This window comes from Curcuma longa, chromosome 2 (assembly GCF_044706935.1).
Source record: "Curcuma longa cultivar G26 ecotype Majalengka, Jawa Barat chromosome 2, ITB_CL_G26_1.1, whole genome shotgun sequence".
Classification (NCBI taxonomy): Eukaryota; Viridiplantae; Streptophyta; class Magnoliopsida; order Zingiberales; family Zingiberaceae; genus Curcuma; species Curcuma longa.
In genome coordinates, this window is record NC_133862.1 from 15,544,568 (window position 1) to 15,566,793 (window position 22,226).

Consider the following 22,226-nt stretch of genomic DNA (forward strand, 5'->3'; position numbering starts at 1 on the left):
TTTGACAATACCATTTGATTGAGGAGAATAAGGTGTTATCATTTGATGAATAATATTATATTCTACGCAAAATTCATCAAATGGACCATCATATTCTCCTCATCGATCACTTTTAATTATTTTAATTCGTTGACCAAGTTGATTCTCAACTTCAATCTTATAATTTTTGAATGTTTCCAAGACTTCATCTTTACCTTTCAATAGATACATATAAAAATATCTAGTGCAGTTATCAATAAAAGTAACAAAGTATTTTTTGCCTCTTCTAGTTTGCACAAATTTTAAATCACATGTCACTGTGAATTAACTCTAGAGGGGTCGTGTTTTTTCCACCGAATGAAAAGGTAACTTTGTCATTTTAGTGTGTTGGATCAACATTAAATGTTAGTAATAAATTCAAATTCATAAATTGTCGTAAAATGTTATAATTTACATGTTCAAGTTTAACATGTTATAAATTAGACACACTCCATCAAATAAGCAAAACTTATAATTTTATTGCCATTGAAATCACGGTGTATAGCTATTACATTCATTTTAAATAGATCTATGTACCCTCTGCCTATGAATTAATTACTTTTTGTCAATACATATTTATTGGACTCAAACACTAACCTGAAACTAGCTTTGATAAGAGCCAACTTTGGCACTAGATTCTTTTGAGTGTCAAGGACATGAAACACATCAATTAGTGTCCCTTCTTTGTATGACGTCATCTTCAGTACCACCTTACCAAGACCAACAATGTTGGAAGTTGCAGAATTGTTCATGATTAACTTTCTCCCTCTGATAGGGTTATAAGTTGAAAACTGAGTCTTGTTAGAGCAAATGTGTCATGTAGCACTAGTATCGACCCACCACTTCCTTGGATTGTCACCAAGTTGGCTTTAAATACAATGACAGTCAGGTCCAATTCTGACATGTCTATTGACAATGACTTATCTTTGGTCATGTGTACTTGAGTGGCTTTCTTTGAATGTCGACAGTCTTTGGCCTTATGATTCGGTTTGTCACAGTTGTGGCATGTTTCTTGGAACTTCTTGGCCTTCCTTTGGCTCTGGCCTTTGCCAGGATACTTTCTTTTCTTATTAGTGTCTGATTCCATCAGATTTACCTTAGCATATACAGACATTTTTATTATTTTTGATTGCTTACGATTATCTTCTTCAATCCGTAGTTTTACGATCAAATCCTCAAGTCCCATCTCTTTTTACTTGTGCTTTAGATAATTTTTGAATTCCCTCCACGAAGGTGGGATTCGATTATCATAGCAACTTGAAAGTACTCATTCATTATTATGCCCTCGACATGCAGATTATGTAAGATCAATTCCAACTCTTGGATTTGAGTCATCACAGTTTTGGAATCAATCATTTTAAAGTCTAAGAATTTTCTGACATTCTGACCATGAATTTCTCCAGTTTGTCATCTTCTGTTTTGTACTTTCTTTCAAGAGATTCTCATAATTCCTTTGTAGTTATCATTGGACTATACATGTTGTATAATGTGTTATTCAAGCGATCGAGGATATAGTTTCGACATAAGAAGTCACTGTGTCCCTAAGCATCATATACCGCTCTCTTCTCTTTATCAGTCTCACCTTGAGAAGGGGACATTTTCACATAGGAACCTCGTAAGGTTTAACGTGGTTAGGTAAAACAATATCTTTTGTTTCTACCTCTTGAAATCAGTACCTATAAACTTCTTCGATTTCTCGCCAGTCACCAGTGGAACAGGAGCTGTCGATGATGAATCCATCAAGATTGCACGGATATTCGTCTTAAACTGTTGGTTCTAGCGGTTGTGATGCAATTTGAGCGCGAACAGAATGACGGTATAAAACCGTTTAAGCGAAGTCGAGACTAGAGTTGGACTCTATCTCTTTATGATGAATTCCCCCTGCACACGATGCTCACGGAACACAATGCCCATTCAAATTGAATTGGATGGATCTAGATCGCATTCCTTCCCAAGGAACACAATGCCCATTCATGAAAGAAGGCAATGCTCATTCATGAAAGAACGCAATGTCCCTTTACTTGAGTTTTATTTGAAAGAGTACTTTGTCTCTTCATTTGAATGCATCTAAGTCTTCCATTTTGAATTTAATGGCTGAGATTGAGTTATCCGAAGAAACACTTATGCCCTCTCATTTGGATGAATCTGATTTATCCATCTTAATCCGACGATCTAGATTAAGTCATGTCACTAATCCATATGATTTCTCATTCAGACACTAGTTGGTTCAAACTCAATTCTCCAACAACAAATAAGGAAACCCACGATCCAGGTTTGTTAAACTGATGACTGTCTGATTGATTGAATAGAATGGAATGGTAGGATGGAAGCTGTTAAGGGGATGATCACATATTCTTCCCTTATTTGAGTGTACTAATGGGGAATAACAAGTGGAACAATTCATCCTATTTTAGTCCATTTGATCTTTAGACAAATTTAACTTGCCTGTTCATTCGCTCTACCAGGCTTGTCCAAACATCCCAACCTTCACTCAATGCTATATGATTCACTCACTTCATTAGGTGCACCCATTCTATAATTCCGTTTGATACGAAAATAGCAAATAATATTAAATCTTGAAGAGGTGGAACTAAACAGTTCACCTCTTAACTATGAAATGAAATGACTCATTTGTTAGAGTGATCATTCCAACCCCCAAATGCTGGAATAGAATCATGAAGAGAATGAACCATTCCCTTTCAATTCTGTTTTACCCTACCAAAACATGACCTCCAAAAGGAAAATACAATTTGCACGTTTGGATCCGAGGCCACTTTCGGTTTGTTAGACCTCATCACATGCAACATTGTTACGACCGTGATGAATAGACCGACTAGGAAACTTAGGATTTGACATCCTACCGAACCCGACCCTCGTGTCGACCTTGAGCAGCCGATCAACGGGTAACCTGAGTCAGTCCTTGGGCTGTGACTTCGACCTCCGAATTCTCGCATTCTCGAACTCGATTTAACTCAGAGGACCCGAGCCGACTCCCCATGAGAACCGACTTCTAGATTTGGGCCGAATCCTCGTGGAGATAAACTCTTAGATCCGAGCCGAATTCTCGTGGAGATAGACTCCTAGATCCGAGCCGACTCCCCATGAGGACCAACTCCTAGATCCGAGCCGAATCCTCGTGGAGACAGATTCTTAGATCCGAGCCGAATCCTCATGAGGACCCGACTTCTCTCAATCAGCTTAGTTGTACCATCCCTACGCGGACTCGGCCCGGACACAATTCAGCCAACCTCCCACTCTTGGTGCCCTGTTCTATTGAATATCACTCTTCCCATTATATAGAGAGGTCATCATTTCTCCTGACATGCCCCTGTCACTAATCATGGTCTCTACTCTGACATATACGCGCGAAATGACCCTTCAATTGCATGTCAATGATGGAACTTCTCTTTTGACCACTCCATTCCTTCTGACAACCTAATCACTGATGGAACATTCTCCTTAATTAAGATGGGATATGACATCTCTTTCGCATATATAGGGAAGTTCTCTCTTCAAGGTGAGGTACGCACACACAAGCCACTAACTCTTACTGTTCTTCTCCTTCTTCCTTTTCCCTCACTGACTTAAGCATCAGAGTAGTCGCGCTAGAGCACCCTCTGACCTTCCTTCTCACGATTGTGGTATTTGCAGGCTCATTCAGCTTCGCGGTTCTCCCCTCGCTTGACCTTGCTCCATCTTGGTGTTGAAAAGTCGGTGACGCATCCAGAGATTGATCTCAATGGGAACAAACATGTTGTTTGCCTCTATATAATTTGATGGTTAAATAGCGTTGTTGATAGATAAAGGGTTCAAAGTAAATCTTCAATCTCAGTTGCATCTGTTTCCTCTTGATTATTCTAATTTTTCCCTCTGCAGCTTGGATGATAAGGCCATAATACTTGACCAGCATTTTTGGAGGAAAGTCATGGAGAAGAAGGATCAAAATGGCAATTCACAGGTATTTTTCTCTTCAGCATTCTGACTACATCTCCTGCATCATTTCTTGTTAAACTCATGCCGTTTCTTCTCAGAGTAACAACCAGAAGTTGGGGCCGAGTCACCGGAGCTGAACTGAGTTAATTATTGTTATCATGAACACAAGTTTCTCCAACAACTCATCTATGATCTAGTATTTATTTTATCAATTTCTGCAGCATTCAAATGCAATATAAAAATATTAATTAGTACATGTTCATACAAAAGCATCTCATTAAAGTTTAAAAACAAAGCTACAGTTAAGTGATCTTTTCTCAAGATTAGTTGTTTGCTGACAATCCAGAAAGGCCACAATCAATTCATCAGCAAAATTTGTAGAGCTCCAGAACTTGAATTGGTGTTCCCCCATATTCCAAGTGTTGCAGCTCGACTGATAACAAGGAACCGGCAATGGCGTGCTACTCTCTGGGCTCATCGAAGTAGATTGCAGGTATCGTAGGAGGAGGAGCCAATGCAGATACGCATCTGAACTGGACAAACAAAGAGCACGATGTCAAGACAGAAGCCGCATGGCTGGCTGAAGTTTCTCCCAGCCGCGTGTATCGACAAACTTACCCTGTGATGTTTGTACTTGTCTCTGATTGCCACCAAGTTGGGTGCTTTCTTCCTCAACTGCAGATCAAGCAGGGTTTGGATGCAATCCTTCAGATCGACCAATTTATATCCACTGCACTCGCTCAACTTCTTGTTCTGTAACATGAGCAAAAATGGTTAGCCTCGAACCAGAACTGAGATCGCCGGGCTACCTCGTATTAAGCTAGCTAGCGCAGCTTACCCAAGGTTGGCTTTTGGGATCGATGGTGTATCTGGAAACGAAGACAGCAGCAGCGGCAACCACAGATGGCAAGAAATGAAGGCAGCCATAGTCCAGCAAGCTTAGTTCAGCAAGATAACAGCACAAGAACTCTAATTGGAGAGGCGGGTACTGCAAGAATTGGAACAGACATGGATGGGGAACAATGCCATTTTGGGAAAAATCCAGTTCAGTGGGGGTGGGGAGTAAACACTCACTTTATCATCTTCTTCACCAGCCTTGGCAAAGCGCCTCAAGAAGGTTTTGATGGTAGCACTGCCCAACTCAAACTTGAGGCAATTTAGGATTTCGCTCTCCATTCTGACCACCTCTTGCTTGGTGTAGGTGTTATCGGTGATGTAGCAGAAGTCTTCCATGTTGGGAGGAGTTATCTCTTCGTATTTCCTGCATTGGTCGTGCGCTAGTCAATCAACAGATCGATGAAATCCATAAAGAAGCAGCCTCACTTGATGGAGAAAGCGTGTGGGGACTCACGAGGCGATGAGCATGGAGGACACGCCGAGGAGCTGCAATCTGTGCCGGCTTGTGGGATTGACGGAAAGGAATCGATCGATGTACGAGACGGTGAGGTAAATGGTATCGGATACCAGCTTGTATTCCTCTGCGACTTCGACGATCCAATCCACCAAAATCGCCCTCATGTTGGCTGTGACGTCCTTTTGAATCGTCTCCATGTAGTTCGCCACGAGCATCTTCTTCGTCCGAAGCTGCAAATCCAACGGAATCAATATCAGTAATTCCCGATTAGTTTAAAATCGCCTCTTTTGATGCAAGAAAATCCAGGAGAAGGTTAACCTCCTTAGATCTGAGATACTGGTAGATATCAGGAGCGTAACCGGCGCAAAGCTGAGGGTCATGGACCTCAGACCCCGGAGTAGTCTTCTTCTGTTCCTTCTTCCCAGGCTTCGGTATGAGCTTGGAAGGGGGCGGAGTGGAGAGATCGGCGTTGGAGGCAGTAGTGAGCTCGCCCAGAGCGACGCGCTTCTTCTTGACTGGGCCGCCGCGGGGATCCGAGGCAGGGGCAAGGGCGGTTCTCTTGGCGGCAGCCCGAGTAAGGCGAGGGGCGCAGTTCTCCTTTCCTGCCATGGACGATCGCACTCCCTCGCTCGGCCTTCTCTGACCTTCGGGAGAGCGATCGAGAGAAGTGAAGGGGAGGGGTTGTTCTTGTACAGGAGCGGAGCGGAGAGGAGAGGGAAACGCAGTCCGCCATTTTTTGGGGGAGCGGTTCGAAATCCAGACCAGACGCGGCGGTGAGGATTTGGAGAGGGAAATAGGAAAGTTGGCGATGCCTTGGTGGATCATTTTCTCATGCTCGTCCGATGGCGCCAGTGGCTGTCGGGAAATGGAGGGAACTGCTTGGCCTTGGCGCTTGCCATTTCTTTCTCTCTCTTCTCCAATTTTTGAAGGAAAAGGAAAGCATTGATTCATCGGATTTGGATTTGGTTCGTCCTCCAATGTCTTGTTCGCGCGGTTCAGTTCGGTGGGTTGCGAACTGGTGCGCAGTTGATCCGTCGTTTCGATTGTGTCGAACAGATTAGATCTTGGTTCGCGTTTGTCTAGGAGTTCGATTCCTCTGTGATTCGATCGGCTAAACCCTAAACCTGCGGCTCCCAGATACCCTTTCTGCCTCGCCGCCAGTCGACGCCACCGTGCAGGCGACTGCGTCGGCTCAGCGTAACACCTCTTCTCGCCGTTCGCCTCCCCCGCTCTCTCCAAATCAAAGGAATTAGAAGGGGATTACTGGGATCGATCTCTAATAATCAAAGGAATTGATTAATTAAAATAATTTATATTTCTTCAAAGATTACATAACATCTCTTTAAATAGGTACTAAAGGAGACAAAGTCTAATACTTAATTAAAAAAAATTATAAAAAAAAATGTTTAAAAGAAAATTTAATTAAAAAAATAAAATTTAATGGACTTATTCATTAAAGGATCGTATCAGCCTCCTCGCCAGCCGCCGGGAAGCAGCTCACCTTCGAGGACCAGCGCTACGCCGTGGAGGAGCTCCGCCCCGAGAGCTTTGACTGGATTGACATTGCTCTCTTCAGCGCGGGTGGATCGATCAGCAAGGAGTTCAAGCCGGTGGCTGTAGAGCGGGGTTCTACCGTGGTGGACAATAGTTCTGCGTTTCGGATGGATCCTAATGTGCCTCTTGTTATCCCAGAGGTGAACCCCGAGGCCATGGCCCATATAAAGATCAAAGGGAGGTCAGGGAAAGGGGCGCTCATTGCTAATCCTAATTGTTCGACCATCATCTGTCTCATGGCTGCTACGCCACTGCATCGCCATGCCAAGGTAACACATTTTCTCCAAATCTTATGTTGATTTGAATTTTTGCTGCTTGCTCTGCATCCTCATGCGTTATCTCTGATTCTCGACATGAACATTTCTTCTTCTTTTTTTTTGTTTGCCTTATTACATTGTTGTTTCCAAGTTCGTTTATTTTCTTGTCTTATAATGTTTCTTTTCAATTCATAGTTTGTTAATTTGGATGTGGTTGTATCAACGAACAGTTGGAAAAAACATCTGTCAAAGGGTTTTACGTTTTTTTACAGAACAATATACAGTTTGGAGTGACTGTTACATTTTAGTTTGTGAACATGATTTTCTATAATATTAAAAAACGAAAACAGAAAACAGTTGACTGAAAAAAAACATTTTGAATTTCTTTTGTAGCTAGATTGAAGCATTCCTGCTCGAATTAGGCTTTCTGGTCAATTTGGGTGGATGCCAGTGGTCTGAATGTCACAATTACTTGTAGATGGTCAATGAGAGGTGGATACATTTCATTATCAGACACACTAAGCTGAATGATTAAATGTTTTCATCGCAGATATCTTTCATGATGGTTTCCTGTGGTTGCCCGACTGAATTTTTGTTATTGGATATATTTGAGATCTCATATTTTTGGCAAACAAAGTGACTTAGTCAAGCTTAAATGGTCTTGTATCTTGTGATTTATCATAATGAAGCACTGGATGGAAGGATTATATCCTGTTCTTTTTGTCACAGGTCATTAGGATGGTAGTCGGCACCAATCAAGCGGCTAGCAGTGCAGGTGCTGCTGCCATGGAAGAGCTGGTGCAGCAGACTCATGAGATCTTCCATTTGTTTAATTTTATGTAATCGTCTTGCGAACTAGCATTTTTATTATATTATATTTTTGTTTTTATCTGTAGGTCTTGGATGGCAAAGAGCCTACAAGTAAAATATTTAAGCAGCAGGTTACTTCATGTTGCCTTTAATTTGGGAAATGTGATCAAAGGGTTGATTAGTGTCAAATGTTGATTCATATATGTTCATTTTTCTGCGGTATGCTTTTAATTTGTTCTTACACAATGCGGCAGTTCTTTCTAATGGATATAACGAGGAAATGAAACTAGTGAAGGAAACATGAAAATTTTCGGTAAATGTTTGGCTGTTATACCTAACCACCTTTTTAAAAACATTTTCTGCTTCTATATGAACTTTTTGTTTCTTCTTATAAGCTTGTTTAGTAAATGCTAGAATGACAAGGATGTCCAAGTAACTGCAATTTGCATTCGAGTTCCTGTGATGCGTGCACATGCAGAAAGTGTGATTTATCATAATGAAGCACTGGATGGAAGGATTATATCCTGTTCTTTTTGTCACAGGTCATTAGGATGGTAGTCGGCACCAATCAAGCGGCTAGCAGTGCAGGTGCTGCTGCCATGGAAGAGCTGGTGCAGCAGACTCATGAGATCTTCCATTTGTTTAATTTTATGTAATCGTCTTGCGAACTAGCATTTTTATTATATTATATTTTTGTTTTTATCTGTAGGTCTTGGATGGCAAAGAGCCTACAAGTAAAATATTTAAGCAGCAGGTTACTTCATGTTGCCTTTAATTTGGGAAATGTGATCAAAGGGTTGATTAGTGTCAAATGTTGATTCATATATGTTCATTTTTCTGCGGTATGCTTTTAATTTGTTCTTACACAATGCGGCAGTTCTTTCTAATGGATATAACGAGGAAATGAAACTAGTGAAGGAAACATGAAAATTTTCGGTAAATGTTTGGCTGTTATACCTAACCACCTTTTTAAAAACATTTTCTGCTTCTATATGAACTTTTTGTTTCTTCTTATAAGCTTGTTTAGTAAATGCTAGAATGACAAGGATGTCCAAGTAACTGCAATTTGCATTCGAGTTCCTGTGATGCGTGCACATGCAGAAAGTGTGATTTATCATAATGAAGCACTGGATGGAAGGATTATATCCTGTTCTTTTTGTCACAGGTCATTAGGATGGTAGTCGGCACCAATCAAGCGGCTAGCAGTGCAGGTGCTGCTGCCATGGAAGAGCTGGTGCAGCAGACTCATGAGATCTTCCATTTGTTTAATTTTATGTAATCGTCTTGCGAACTAGCATTTTTATTATATTATATTTTTGTTTTTATCTGTAGGTCTTGGATGGCAAAGAGCCTACAAGTAAAATATTTAAGCAGCAGGTTACTTCATGTTGCCTTTAATTTGGGAAATGTGATCAAAGGGTTGATTAGTGTCAAATGTTGATTCATATATGTTCATTTTTCTGCGGTATGCTTTTAATTTGTTCTTACACAATGCGGCAGTTCTTTCTAATGGATATAACGAGGAAATGAAACTAGTGAAGGAAACATGAAAATTTTCGGTAAATGTTTGGCTGTTATACCTAACCACCTTTTTAAAAACATTTTCTGCTTCTATATGAACTTTTTGTTTCTTCTTATAAGCTTGTTTAGTAAATGCTAGAATGACAAGGATGTCCAAGTAACTGCAATTTGCATTCGAGTTCCTGTGATGCGTGCACATGCAGAAAGTGTGAATCTCCAGTTTGAAAAGCCTCTCGATGAGGTAAGTTCAATAAACATCTCAAAGGAAAAACATTACCAAGTTCTGTGGTTCTTTGTCATGCTTTATAGAATGATCGAGCCATAGAAATTTTGAAGCTGTGAAATAAACATAAACCTGTTAGTTTCTTGAGATTTTTATGTTAGCATTCTCTTTTGTTGTCAAACTATTCTTTCTTTCTAGGTTTGCCTTCCAATAAAAATCTAACTTTTGAACAGTGTATTTTCATACCGGAATGCACCAGCATTACACATACTGTTGTATTGGCATGTATAATAGTTCTCACATTTTGGATCAATTATCTTTGTATGTGAGCCAACATGTAGTGTTCCATCTACCTTGGACATACTGTGTCCTCATTATCAGATTGTTGTAAAAGTAATCACTCTTCTAAGTTTATATTTTTCCTTTATTCTACTACATAGCTGGAGTTGTCGATTCCATGACATGCACCTCATCTAATTTATAGGGAAAAGACAAGGCTTTTATGCTTTCTTATTAGTTGGCATGATTAGTTAATTGCTCCTCCTAGATTGTTTTGGATTCAACATGAAATTTAGCTCTGTTGTGATTTTAAAAAATGGATAATCTTTCTGTCTCTTGTGATTTGGAGAAGTTGGGTGGTGCAAGCATTCTCATACCATCGATAACAGTTGGCATTGTCTGCTTTGTCCTTGATGATTCTACATGGTAACTAGGACAAAGATTCTACCTCCTTTTAGAAAAATGCCTTGTTAAGAATACAGTGCTACTTCTGGCTATAAGTCGTGTATGTTCTGGGGTTCTCATTTTGAACATGTAGGAATAGTAGTGCATATGTTATACCTCACTGCTTATGTGTTTGTAATGGATTCCTGCTTCTTATATAATCTTAACTTTTCTTGCGTACAGGATACAGCTAGGCACATTCTGGAGGGAGCCGCATGCTTGGTTGTCATAGACGACCGAGATTCCAATCATTTCCCTACACCTCTGGATGTTAGTTTCCCTCTTTCTACAGCTATTGCTAATATGTTAGGCATGTAAAAACTAGTAAGTACATTTCCTATGTGCACTTGCCCTCTAAACATTTTGAATAAAAGTGAATAAAAGAAGTTGCTTCACTTCTCATATAAACATCCATGTTCCAGGTATCCAGCAGAGACGATGTTGCAGTGGGGCGCATACGACAGGATCTGTCTATAGATGGCAGGTAATATGTACCATGTAGTGCGATTAACCTTATTTACCATTTTACCTACCTGAAACAGAATATTGCTAGCCCTTTTAATATCAACAATACATACCATGTACTCATTCGAAATCACAACAGGTTGGACATGTTGGTCTGTGGAGATCAGATTCGCAAGGGTGCGGCTCTAAATGCTATCCAGATCGCGGAGAAGTTATTGTAGAGGTGTGTGTTCATCTTGCTTAATCTGCATTTTCTTTGAGGCCACTTACCAGTGGACGGATGGTTGAGAAAACTAATGTTATTCTGTAATATAATCAACTTTTTTTGTGTGTGTGTTCATGCCAAATTTTACTGATTTGAAAATAAGCATATTTTGTTTGATTAATGAATGTCATTTATGAATTTTATTATCGGACTCAAGCGGCATCGATTATCTATTGGGTTTTCATTGAAAAATTCCAGTTTACCATCAAACGTTGCCTGTATTGCTCACTGATCGAAATTGAAGTTCTCGTTCTCAAGGCAAAGCTTACTTCTTGTTTCTCCAATTTTTTTTTCATGAATCTATTTTAGGCAGCTATTCCTTTTCTATTATGGCATTAGCAGCACCTCCTGCATTTGTTCACTTGCAACGCACTTCACCAGTCTTTTTCTTATAGAGAGCACTTTCATGGCCATCATATGTGTTTTTTTCTTTTGTTTACATTGCATTTGCAGGATTTTGTTTGTAGGATTTTGAGACCCCTTCTCATTATCACCATGAGCCTTCTTGTTTTATACTCATGTTTGTCCTTTGCTCCTGGTCTCTGAATATTTCAACCTTTTCTTTTATTTGTTTTTCATGTTATCATCATGCTCACGCTGATTAGGGGTCAACAAAATTTTGATTCGATTGAATAGAATTAATTTGGAATTTTGATTTGGTTTTTTAGAAAATTTATTTTTAAAAAGAAAATATTATATTTCGGTTTGAATTTTAAAATTTGAATAAATTATATTTTTAATTAAATAATTTAAAAAATGTTTTAATTTTTTTTATTAAATTGATTAATTTTTAAAATTTTTTATTAATTCATTTGTTTTTTAAACTGAATTAATTGTTTTTTTTATAGTTTCAGTTTGTTTTGTTTTAATAGTAAAAGGCGATTTGTTTTATTTTAATAGTAAAAATTTGATTAATTCGGTTGGTAAAAAAAATTGATTTTAAACATATCCTAATAAAAGGGTTTGAATTCCACTATGAGAAGATTATTAATGATTTCAGTTAAATTATTGATCTTTGTCAATTGTTACTCGATAGAAGAGAATCATGAAGGTGTCGATCCTCATAGGATGAATGCTACAATAGTCCATGAAAGTATGGATCCGACGAGAGCTGTTTTTTCCATCGAGAAATCAATGAGTTAAGGGACCACTTTGGAAGTTATATATATATATATATATATACAGGATTGATATCTTGCGCGATGAGTTTACGCGACTCCGTGCGCGACAGCCGACGTGGCGAGGAGTTTCACTGTTCATCTCCGTGGACAGCGTAGCGCAAGCAAAACTCAAAATTTCATCCCGCGTTTTCCAAAATCCCAAAATCGCGCGACTGAATCTTCATCTGCTCCACGACGTCGGGCGAAAATCGCGATTGGATCCCTACCTTCCCTAGCCGGTACCAGACGGCGCGAGAAGACGCTGCCGTCACACAATCTCTGTGAGCCGTCGGCGTCCATTTGTCGCGAGAAGACGCCGCCCCCCGTGCCTTCGTCGGCCGACTCATCTTCGAAGGTCCCTACCTTTCCTAGCCGGTATTAGACACCGCGCCGCCCGCGACACAATCTCTGCGAGCCATCGGCGTCCATTCCCCGCGAGAAAAAGCCGCCCCCGTGCCTTCATAGGCCGACTCCTCTTCGTAGTTCCATTCTTTTGTTCTATTTATATTTGGACAGAAAATCTTATGTTCCAATCTTATGTTCTATGTCTTCCCTCTTCGATTTCTTTCAATTTCTGGTAAATTATGTCAATTGTCAATTTTTCTTTGAAAGGTAAACTATCGGAGTGAGAGGCAGTACAGAAAAGAGAAGGAACGAATGTAATGACTCCTACAAAATCATGGTAGAACCGAGTTAAATGCATTGGCAACTGGCTGGAAAAGGGTACTCAAAAGCAGAATATCAACCTCCACTCGCCTTCCCTTATTCAAATAGTGGAAGCCCTCATCTGAGTTCGGCATTCCATTCGTCATAGAGGAGAAGCTCAACATTATCCATAGTACGCTGTATGTTTTCTTGATTCTCTATAATATCTTGTCATTCTTTATAATTTTTTGTTATGGTTGATGTAGGCATGGTGCACTTTTATGGCTTAATTATTACCTTAAATTAGCAGATAAAATTAATAAAATGCATAAAACAGCAAGATTAAGAGAATTTGAAATGCATAATAAAATTAGTATGTTCTGTTTCTATAGAAATTAGAGTGAAATAAATTTAACTGTTTATATATATATACACACGAGATTGATCTGCCGGTCGAATCGCGCCAGATTTCGATCACAATCCGGTTGGAGACCGCCTGAGGAAGGACCGCCGACGGTCCTTCCTTGGCCGATCTCCGACCGTGATTTGGCCGGAAACGGGGCGCGATTCGATCGGAATCGCGGCTGGCAGTGACCGCACGCGATTCCGGCCAAATTGCGGCAGATTCCGACCACAATCCGGCCGGAAATCGGCACCGATCGATGCGTCGACGAATGGCACGTCGATCGGGCCTGGTCCGGCGGCCAGCGGTGGTCGGACGGCGGCGCGATAGCGACCGGAAGCGGCGGAGGTCAGAGAAGAAACATTGTTCAGTGGACGGTCGGATTTTGCGTGATCAGCATGATGGACGGTGGATCTACGGCGCTCACGGGTGCCCACAAAATAGACGGCCAGCAGATCAGTTCTATATATATATGTATATATATATATATATATATATATATATATACTATCCAATTTAATTTTAAAAGTAACTGATTCGGAGTCACGAAAATTTCCTACCATCTTGGATGTTTCATTCATAGGTAGGGTCGTAGCCAAGTGGGGATGGAAGGCTGCGAACACCCTTAATATTTAATAAATAATAATATTATATATAATATATATTTTTAAAAAAATTAATATTAATTAAAATAAAAATATTCGTATCCATTTTTCTCTCTATTTCTTTTTCAAAATAATCTCAAATTCTCATCATCATTTTAACCTATCGATTCATCATCATTCCTCATCAGAAAATTGAAATTGAATGCATATTTGAAAAGTCCTCAATCTAAGTTATCCATTGATACCACTTTTGTAAGGAAATATCATGACTTAAAATGAATTTGTCGGCTTTCTTCTCTCGCTAGAGTTGTGCGATGCATTTTTTACCATCATCGCAAGTTCTTATTATTGAAAATCATGATTTGCAAAAATTTAGACTCAGTTTTAGTACCTAGAGTATGATTTCGAAGATTATGATGCGCGATGAGTGAAAGTGGAACAGTAGCTCACTTTTCGATTGTTGGTTCAATTTTTAAACATTTCGAAAAGGGTGGTTGATTAATTGAGTTATATTATGTTTTTGAACAAATATTGAAGAAAATAATTCTAGAGATCCATTATTTTAACTAAAACTAAGGGCTAAAGTTTAAATTTTCAAATTTAAATTTATTTTTAATTTCTTAAATTTGAAATTTAGACTTTTGAATTGTGAAAATTTATTATACTAATGTTTAAAAATTTTAACTTATATGTTTTAAGTATTTTTTTAATTTTAAAATTAGATAATTTGATTTTGTAAGTGTTGATGTATTAGATTGTAAAATATAATTTTTAAAAATTATTATATGTAGTTGTAAAATAAAATATAAAATTTAAAACTTATAAGATTTTTTTTAAATTTATCCAGTTGAAAATAGTCATGCTATTGTTCATAAGATAGAATGATGATAAAATATTCGACAATGCAAATTCGACATTAGAATTTAAGGCACCATTAGAGTGGGACCACGAAACTTATAATCTATTCACTTTGGTCTTGCCTCTGACTATGCATTCTTTCCATTTACTACTTAGAAGAAGATGTCAGTATGAAAAGCCCCCAAAAGAAAATAAGCAACATCAAGATGCATATGGACATACCAACGGTCAAGGAATCCCCAATGGGACCTTTTTTTTCTCTCTTGGAAGTGCTTGTAAAGAACTTAAAAATAGTTTTAAAATAATAAAATTAATTTATACATTAGATTAAAAAACTGAGATATAAATTAAGATTTTAAAACTTTTATCAGGGAATTTATATGGTGATATTCATCCTAGAATAAAATGGGATGAATATTCCAAAATTCGGTACCAATTGAGACAACTCTCAATGCTACCGCGTGCTGATCGAAAAACTATCAAGTAAAAATCAAGTAATTCTAGATGAAGTTAGACATATATTATTATTTACACTTTTCCAGATTGATTAATTGATTGATAAAATATTTCAGAAATAAATTATCTATATACATAACTGCTAAAATATAATATTGAATCATATTAATCAAAAAATAAACTAGGTATATTGTAATAATTATTATTCATAATTATTAAATATAATATTAACAATATTGATAGGTATAACTATGAAGGGTAACTATTATTAGAGTTGAAATGACTATGTATCAAATTATAACCATATAATTGTTATAGCTGATGGGAAAGTCTTGAAAAATCGTTCCGGTAGATTCTTACAGAACAAAAATTTTTCCGGAAACGATCTCAAGTTGCCCTCATAGTCGATCAAACAAAGTTTGATCGACGCATTTAGATCATTGGGCTCTTGTGTTTGGTTTACAGGATCCAAGATAAAAGGATAATTTAACTTATGCGGAATCATTAAATTATACCTTTCTTCGGACGGTTGTGAAGGATGAAGTTTGTACCCGAAGACCTCTTGATCTTCTGCTGTATTCCTCTCCTCTTTTCGAACGGTTGTGTGGGCAACGATCCTTCGAAAATTTCTCTACCAGAATTCTCCTCTCCGATGGCTAACAAACTTTCATTCCTTCTCTTTGTAAGAAGAGAAGAGGAAAAAAGAGGTTGGCTACCGAGAGTCTCGGCCACCAAAGGTTTATTTTGTAGGGATCTATATGCGCGAAAAACCGATTAAACCGCATATAACGCAGCGGAAAACAGAATCCCTCCAGAAGATCCATGCGAAAAACATACTCGTTTGACGATTCTACCTACTAGAATCGAAGTTACCTTCGATGCGTGCCCTTCGCAATCCCGACAGCAACTCTTTGCCTTCAAGGTCGACGAATCTCAGCACGATCAGTGCGTTCGTACCTCCACGGTATCCACACGAACACTGATATGGAGAAGAACCCAACTGTGGTGCTAGCCACAAAAGAGGATTCGGCCAAAGGTGGAAGAGAAGAAGAAGAAGAAGAGCAAGAGCAAGAGCAAGAGCATCCAACAACTCCATCAGTACGAGCCTCTCACCCCTTTTTATATCCCACCATGAGATATGAAGGATAAAGAGTTTTCTTGACTTTTAGTGATCCATGAAAATAATATTTTATTAATTCTCATGCATCTCATGCATGAAGATTTTTCTCCTCTTTAATGAAGATCATGCATCTCATGCATGATAATCTTTCTCTTCTTTTAAGGAAGATCATGCCTTTAATGATCATGCATCTCATGCATGATAATCTTTGATGAATTCGAATTTGGTTTGTGTGACTTGAGTCCAACTCGAGTCTCACACAATCTGAGTTGAATTGAGTCCAACTCAATCCGAATTGACACCAAGGGCTAATTTTAACATATTTTGTGTCTGTCTAAAACTCGTTGCAAGCCTCCTCTTTTATAGCCTAGCCATCTCACAAACTTAGTATGATTTGTATCATAAATATGGTATGATTTAAATCATAAACTTGGTATAATTATAATCAAATCAAATCTTCTTTTCCAGATTTGATTAGTAAAATCATAACCAATTTTGTTGGCGGAAGAAATAAAATTATGAGTCTAATCAAATCTCATCCAGATTTGATTCTAATCAAATCAAATCTAATTATCCAGATTTGATTTCTAATCAAATCTCATTCAGATTTGATTCTAATCAAATCATATCTCATCCAGGGATTTTTGATTCTTATCAAATCAAATCTCATCTAGATTTGATTAGAAAAATCATAATTAATTTTCTCTGCGGAAGAAAATTAATAATTTCGTAACGAAAATTTTAATCTGAATTTCTTAACAAAATTTTTCTCCAGAAAAATAATTTCAAAAATTCTTAAAATTTCCTATCCGAAATTTTATATAATTTTCTTAAGTGGATACGGGGTTTTATCCAGAAGCTACAGCAGGGACCTAGAGGAGAAATTGGTTTTGGTCTCCCGATAGGCTTAAGCTTCCCATGTTCTTTACCGAACATATAGCTAAGTCTATCAATAATAACTCATTCCACTAGAGAGTTATTATTGCACTACCGCACCAATCCCATATTATAATAGTTATTATTGCACTACCGCACCAATCCCATATTATAATATGGGCTCCTTATACTACAAGTACATTAGTCTCCCTGAGTTTAAGATATCGTATGTCCGTTAATTAAATGAGTTACTTACAACTCAAATTTAATTAACTTCTGTTTCCGAGAGTAGTACCACTCATCCTTTGTTATCATGCGGATCTGAGTCCACCTGCAGGGTTTACATGATAATCCTTTATGAGCTCCTCAAGGGGACATCATCAGCCGAGATTATAGGACACAGTTTCCTTCTATAATCAACAACACACCATGTACATAATACTACTTCCCAACTCATCGGGTCTTTTGATCTATCGTTCTAAATCTCACCCTTTGATGAATTAAGGAAGTATATACTAAGCACATGTGTTTGTTATTACATCGGGATTAAGAGCATGTACATCTATAGTAACAGAGGTTTAGTTCGATTATATAGTCAGTATAAATCGAACAATCCTCAGATGGTCCTGCTCAATACACACTTAGTGTACTAGTGTAATTCTATAGTCAAGACAGACTAAGACCAAATTACACTACAACCACTCTAATGGTTTGTCCAATCCATTTTGGTTGTGAACACTATTTATAATCTATAAGTAACTGATAACATGGTCTTCTGTGTGTGACTCCGCACACCATGTTAATCTACAATATAGATTAAATGGACACTTGCATAAAAACTAAATGCAAAATTTTGACTAAATGTGATTCTTATTTCAGAATGTTTATTTACACAGCTAGGATTCTGGTATAAATCCCAACAATAACATTATCAAAAATAAAGATATTTTTAAAAATAAAAATATACTGAGTTAATGAGAAGTTATTTTGATAATAAATAAAAAATAGCATTTTTTTATTTTCTAATATTTTAAATGGAAATACATCAATGCAAATATCTATTAGATTAGAATCAATGATGATTTTGATATATACCATGAAAAATAGGATGATTGAGAGAATAAATTCTATTTTATAATGATCGAGAGATAAAAAAAAAAAAAATGTTTGCAGTTATATTTTTAACCGAAATATATCAACGCAAATTGAAAAAATTGAGAGGCGAATTGAATACCTCAGTATCATTCATTTACATTGTTTTTAATCAAGTTTTCATTATGTGAATCAATTAATCTTAGAGGTCATTATGTTTATCAATGAAACTTTTATCAACCTATTAAATAAAGAAATTTTTTTAAAATAAATAAAAAAATTTATATTATTAAGTTCAATAATCAATCAAATAAGTTAAAAAATATAAAAATCAAGTTTAATAATCAACTAAATAAATTTAAAATGTAAAAATTTTAAATAATCAATAAGCTTGAATTGAGAGCTTGATAACCTCTAAACGGATCAAGCTCAACCTAAACTTAAATCAAGCTCAAATTTATAAAAAAAGAATTAAATTAAATTTGAATAATCAATTTAAAAGTTTGATTCATTTTAAATTTGATTTAACTTAATTACCTTGTTAAATAAGTTTAAATATTATAAAATTTAACTTGATTTAGCTTGTTTACTGCTCTAATTTTTTCTATCAAATAAAATATGTATTTGTTCTAGTTGAAAATCATACGTAATACACGGAAGAATCCAATAATAATCCTCCTGTTATACAGTGCAAGGTAATGAACATTTGCATCCTTCAAACATATAACGCAAACGATCTTCTCCTTCTTCAACTAATTAAAATGATTAGTCTTAAAATATTTCAAATGAGATAAATATTTTAAAATTTTAATAGATTCCTCCTCCTCCTCGTCAGTCGTGATCAGAGCGACGGCGCAACGATGCGGATCGAGACCTCGGCACATGGAATGATCAATGGATCGATGGAGACGTGACGGCTGCCCGGCTCAGTTTCATCGAACCATCTCGCTCCCTCAGCCGCCTTTCCGCCGTTGGATCGCCCACCGGACGGCGACGTCTCCGGCGCTTTCCTCAGGCGTGATAGCCACGTGAGTTTTCGGTGAGCTCACCTCCAAAGTTTGGCGGTGACCAGACTCGCTGCCCTTCTCTCTCTCTCTCTCTTCCTTAACCTTATTGACTGCTGTAAGGTTGTCGCTTTGGCTTTCTGAATTTTATTTTATTTTATATTGGTCCCTGTTGTCGCTTTTTAATTTTAGCCCTGGCTTTTCCTTTATTCCACCACCACGTCCTGTTCCCACCACCTCGAACGGTGTCATGCTTTCTTTTCGGCTTCGCTCCTTCATCTTCTTCGTCTCCTCCGCGGCACTCTCTCACTCTGCTTTTTCGCTCCTTGACCCCTCTGCGTGAGAATGTTAACATTTTAGCTCTCGCCTCCTCCTCCTCCTCCTTCCTCCTCTTCTTCTTCGTTTCGTGGTTTCGTAAGTTTGGAGGTTTCTGAGCCCTTCTCCTCTCTAAGCTTCGCCTTTGCCTTCGTTTCTTTGCGGTCGCTTTTAGGGTTAGAGTTGTGGTTTGCAGTGGGAATGGAGAAGAAGCTAGGGTTCTTCTCGGCTTTTCGAGGGGAGATTGCGCGGGGGTTGTCGCCGGCGAGGTCGAGGTCGAGGTCGAGATCGGAGAGTCCGCATCGGAACCACTCGCCTTTCGCTGCAGATCTGCTGCATCCGAAGCGGTGGAAGCGCCGGCAGCCGCGGGGGTTGCCGGCAGAGCTGCTGGTGCCGGCGTCGGGGATTCTGGCGCCTCTGGCGGAGGGGCCAGAGGGTGACGGCGAGGATCCGGGGAAGAGGGGTGGGGGCAATGGGTGAAGGATCGGCTCCACCGGGCGCCGTCTGTCTCTGCGGGAGCCTGCGGTCGCTCGGATCTCCGCCTCCTCCTCGGTGTCATGGGGGCGCCGTTAGCCCCCGTCCACGTCTCGCCCGCCAATCCTCTCCTGCACCTCAACCTAAAAGACACTCCCATTGTGAGCATCCTCCTCTCCTACTTCAGTATTGTTTGATTATTGATGCCGGCTTTTCCTCGTAAGCCTCTGCCTCCCATGTGGTTGGTGGAAACATGATCAATTTACAATTTTTTTGTGGAATTTCAGATATTACACGAATGCTTCAATCAGGGCTATGACCGGTGCATTTATCCCTCCATTGTTTTATGTCGGAAATTGATGGGATTTCCGAGAATCTGAGATTTAATACTATTGTGTGTTGCAATCCCCTCAATCCATGCATCTGTCCTCCATCAACTAATCTTCGTTTTCATATGTGATCGAATCAGTTCTTCAATTTGGGTAGATGCTGCACAAATTTGTTGATTTTTCTTCAAATTATCTATTGTGGCAGGAAACATCTTCGGCTCAATACATACTGCAGCAGTACACGGCAGCTTCAGGAGGCCTAAACCTATTGAGCTCCATCAGGAATGCATATGCCATGGGGAAGGTGAAGATGGTAGTGTCGGAGTTTGAGACGGCCACTGGGGTCGTCAAGAGCCGGAGCGCAACAAAGGACGCCGAGTCCGGTGGATTTGTCCTCTGGCAGATGGCGCCCGAGATGTGGTACGTTGAATTGGCTGTCGGTGGCAGCAAGGTCCGTGCCGGTTGCGACGGCAAGCTTGTCTGGCGTCACACTCCCTGGCTCGGTGCCCATGCCGCCAAGGGCCCTGTTCGACCACTTCGTCGAGCTTTGCAGGCAAAAAACTTCCCCATGCTCAGCTCAAATCTGTCGTCTGCTCTAATTTCATTGTTAGATAAAATTCAATTCTTATCGAAGCTAATTAACGCTGTAGGGACTTGATCCATTGACCACAGCGAACATGTTTTCCGACGCACAGTGCATCGGCGAGAGGAACGTTAATGGAGAGGACTGTTTCATCCTCAAGCTCTGTGCGGATCCACAGTCACTGAATGCTAGGAGTGAATGCCCTGCAGAGATCATCAGGCATGTCTTGTTTGGCTACTTCAGCCAAAAGACTGGGCTTCTCACGCAACTGGAGGACTCACATCTGACTCGAATTCAGTCGAGCGCCGGAGGCGATGCTGTGTACTGGGAGACCTCCATTAACTCCTCTGTCGATGACTATCGCCCGATCGAAGGCATGATGATTGCACACTCAGGACGTTCAGTCGTCAATCTTTTCCGATTTGGTGAAGTGGCGATGAGCCACAGCAAGACTAGAATGGAGGAGGAATGGACGATCGATGAAGTGGCATTCAACGTTCCCGGCCTCTCTATTGACTGTTTCATCCCTCCAGCTGATGTAAAACCTGGAACAGTCAGCGAAGCCTGTGAGCTGCCGCAATCGGAGAGGGAGAGAGGCACTGCTACAGGAAAGTACAAGTCGAAGGTTGCAGCGCTTGAGAGCCTCACGATGTTGATGATGACAACATCTTGTAGAGAGAGAGGTCTGATGCCAAACTGAAATTGTTCATAGACAGTTCGTTCTTTTTCTCAAACTGACTCCCAGAAAGAAGGAATTGATGGATTTGGTGTCTGCTAATGAATTCATCCTCTGTAAATATGGGCATAATTGTTCATAACTATCATCAGCTCGAGTCTTTTTTCTTTTTATATGCTTCAACGCTGCCATCGTTGCTCGTGACACAAAAGTTGATGTAAACCAAACTTCTTCTCCACTGTCACATACATGCACTGCCTTTACTTCATGGACACACAGAAGCTTCCTCCTCATCGATCGCCCATTGATGCCTTTTCTCTTTTGGTTCCTGTGGGTCCATGTGGTCGTTCGAGGAGAGCAGACAGACACAATGAGTGAGGATCTAATGTTCAATGCGTCCTGTTGCAAGATATATTAGATTTGATGCCCCTCCACAAAGGAGAAGGAAGAAGCAAACATGATGAATCCGATCGATGCTTTGAGGTTTTCTCCCAGATGATCTGCATG

General features: G+C 39.2%; 1 protein-coding gene and 2 pseudogenes across 2 annotated transcripts; 2 read left to right on the plus strand and 1 right to left on the minus strand.

Annotated features, from left to right (window-relative positions):
- Nucleotides 1-4,273: 4,273 nt before the first annotated feature.
- LOC141821243 (cyclin-A3-1-like) lies at nt 4,274-6,172 on the minus strand. 2 transcript variants are annotated; one of them, XM_074708649.1, is made up of 6 exons: nt 5,624-6,172; nt 5,303-5,535; nt 5,026-5,212; nt 4,790-4,939; nt 4,570-4,704; nt 4,274-4,484 (listed from the first exon to the last, which is right to left on the minus strand). In XM_074708649.1, exons 1-6 carry the CDS (start codon nt 6,128-6,130, stop codon nt 4,413-4,415), a joined length of 1,284 nt encoding a protein of 427 aa, XP_074564750.1. In that variant the 5' UTR covers nt 6,131-6,172; the 3' UTR covers nt 4,274-4,412. The 2 variants fall into 2 exon arrangements, with proteins under 2 accessions (XP_074564750.1, XP_074564747.1); XM_074708646.1 differs by having other exon boundaries at nt 4,274-4,704.
- Nucleotides 6,148-11,136, plus strand: LOC141821709 (uncharacterized; annotated as a pseudogene).
- Nucleotides 11,137-19,756: 8,620 nt separating this feature from the next.
- On the plus strand, nt 19,757-21,888 carry LOC141821310 (uncharacterized; annotated as a pseudogene).
- The last annotated feature ends 338 nt before the right edge of the window (nt 21,889-22,226 follow it).

Excerpts from the sequence above, each read along its gene's own strand:
- LOC141821243 (XM_074708646.1), bottom strand. The coding sequence starts at position 6,130 with ATGATCCACCAAGGCATCGCCAACTTTCCTATTTCCCTCTCCAAATCC. Across the intron at positions 5,213-5,302 it reads TCCTCCATGCTCATCGCCTC|GAAATACGAAGAGATAACTC; the intron begins GTGAGTCCCCAC and ends CGACCAATGCAG. Across the intron at positions 4,705-4,789 it reads ATCCCAAAAGCCAACCTTGG|AACAAGAAGTTGAGCGAGTG; the intron begins GTAAGCTGCGCT and ends CTCATGTTACAG.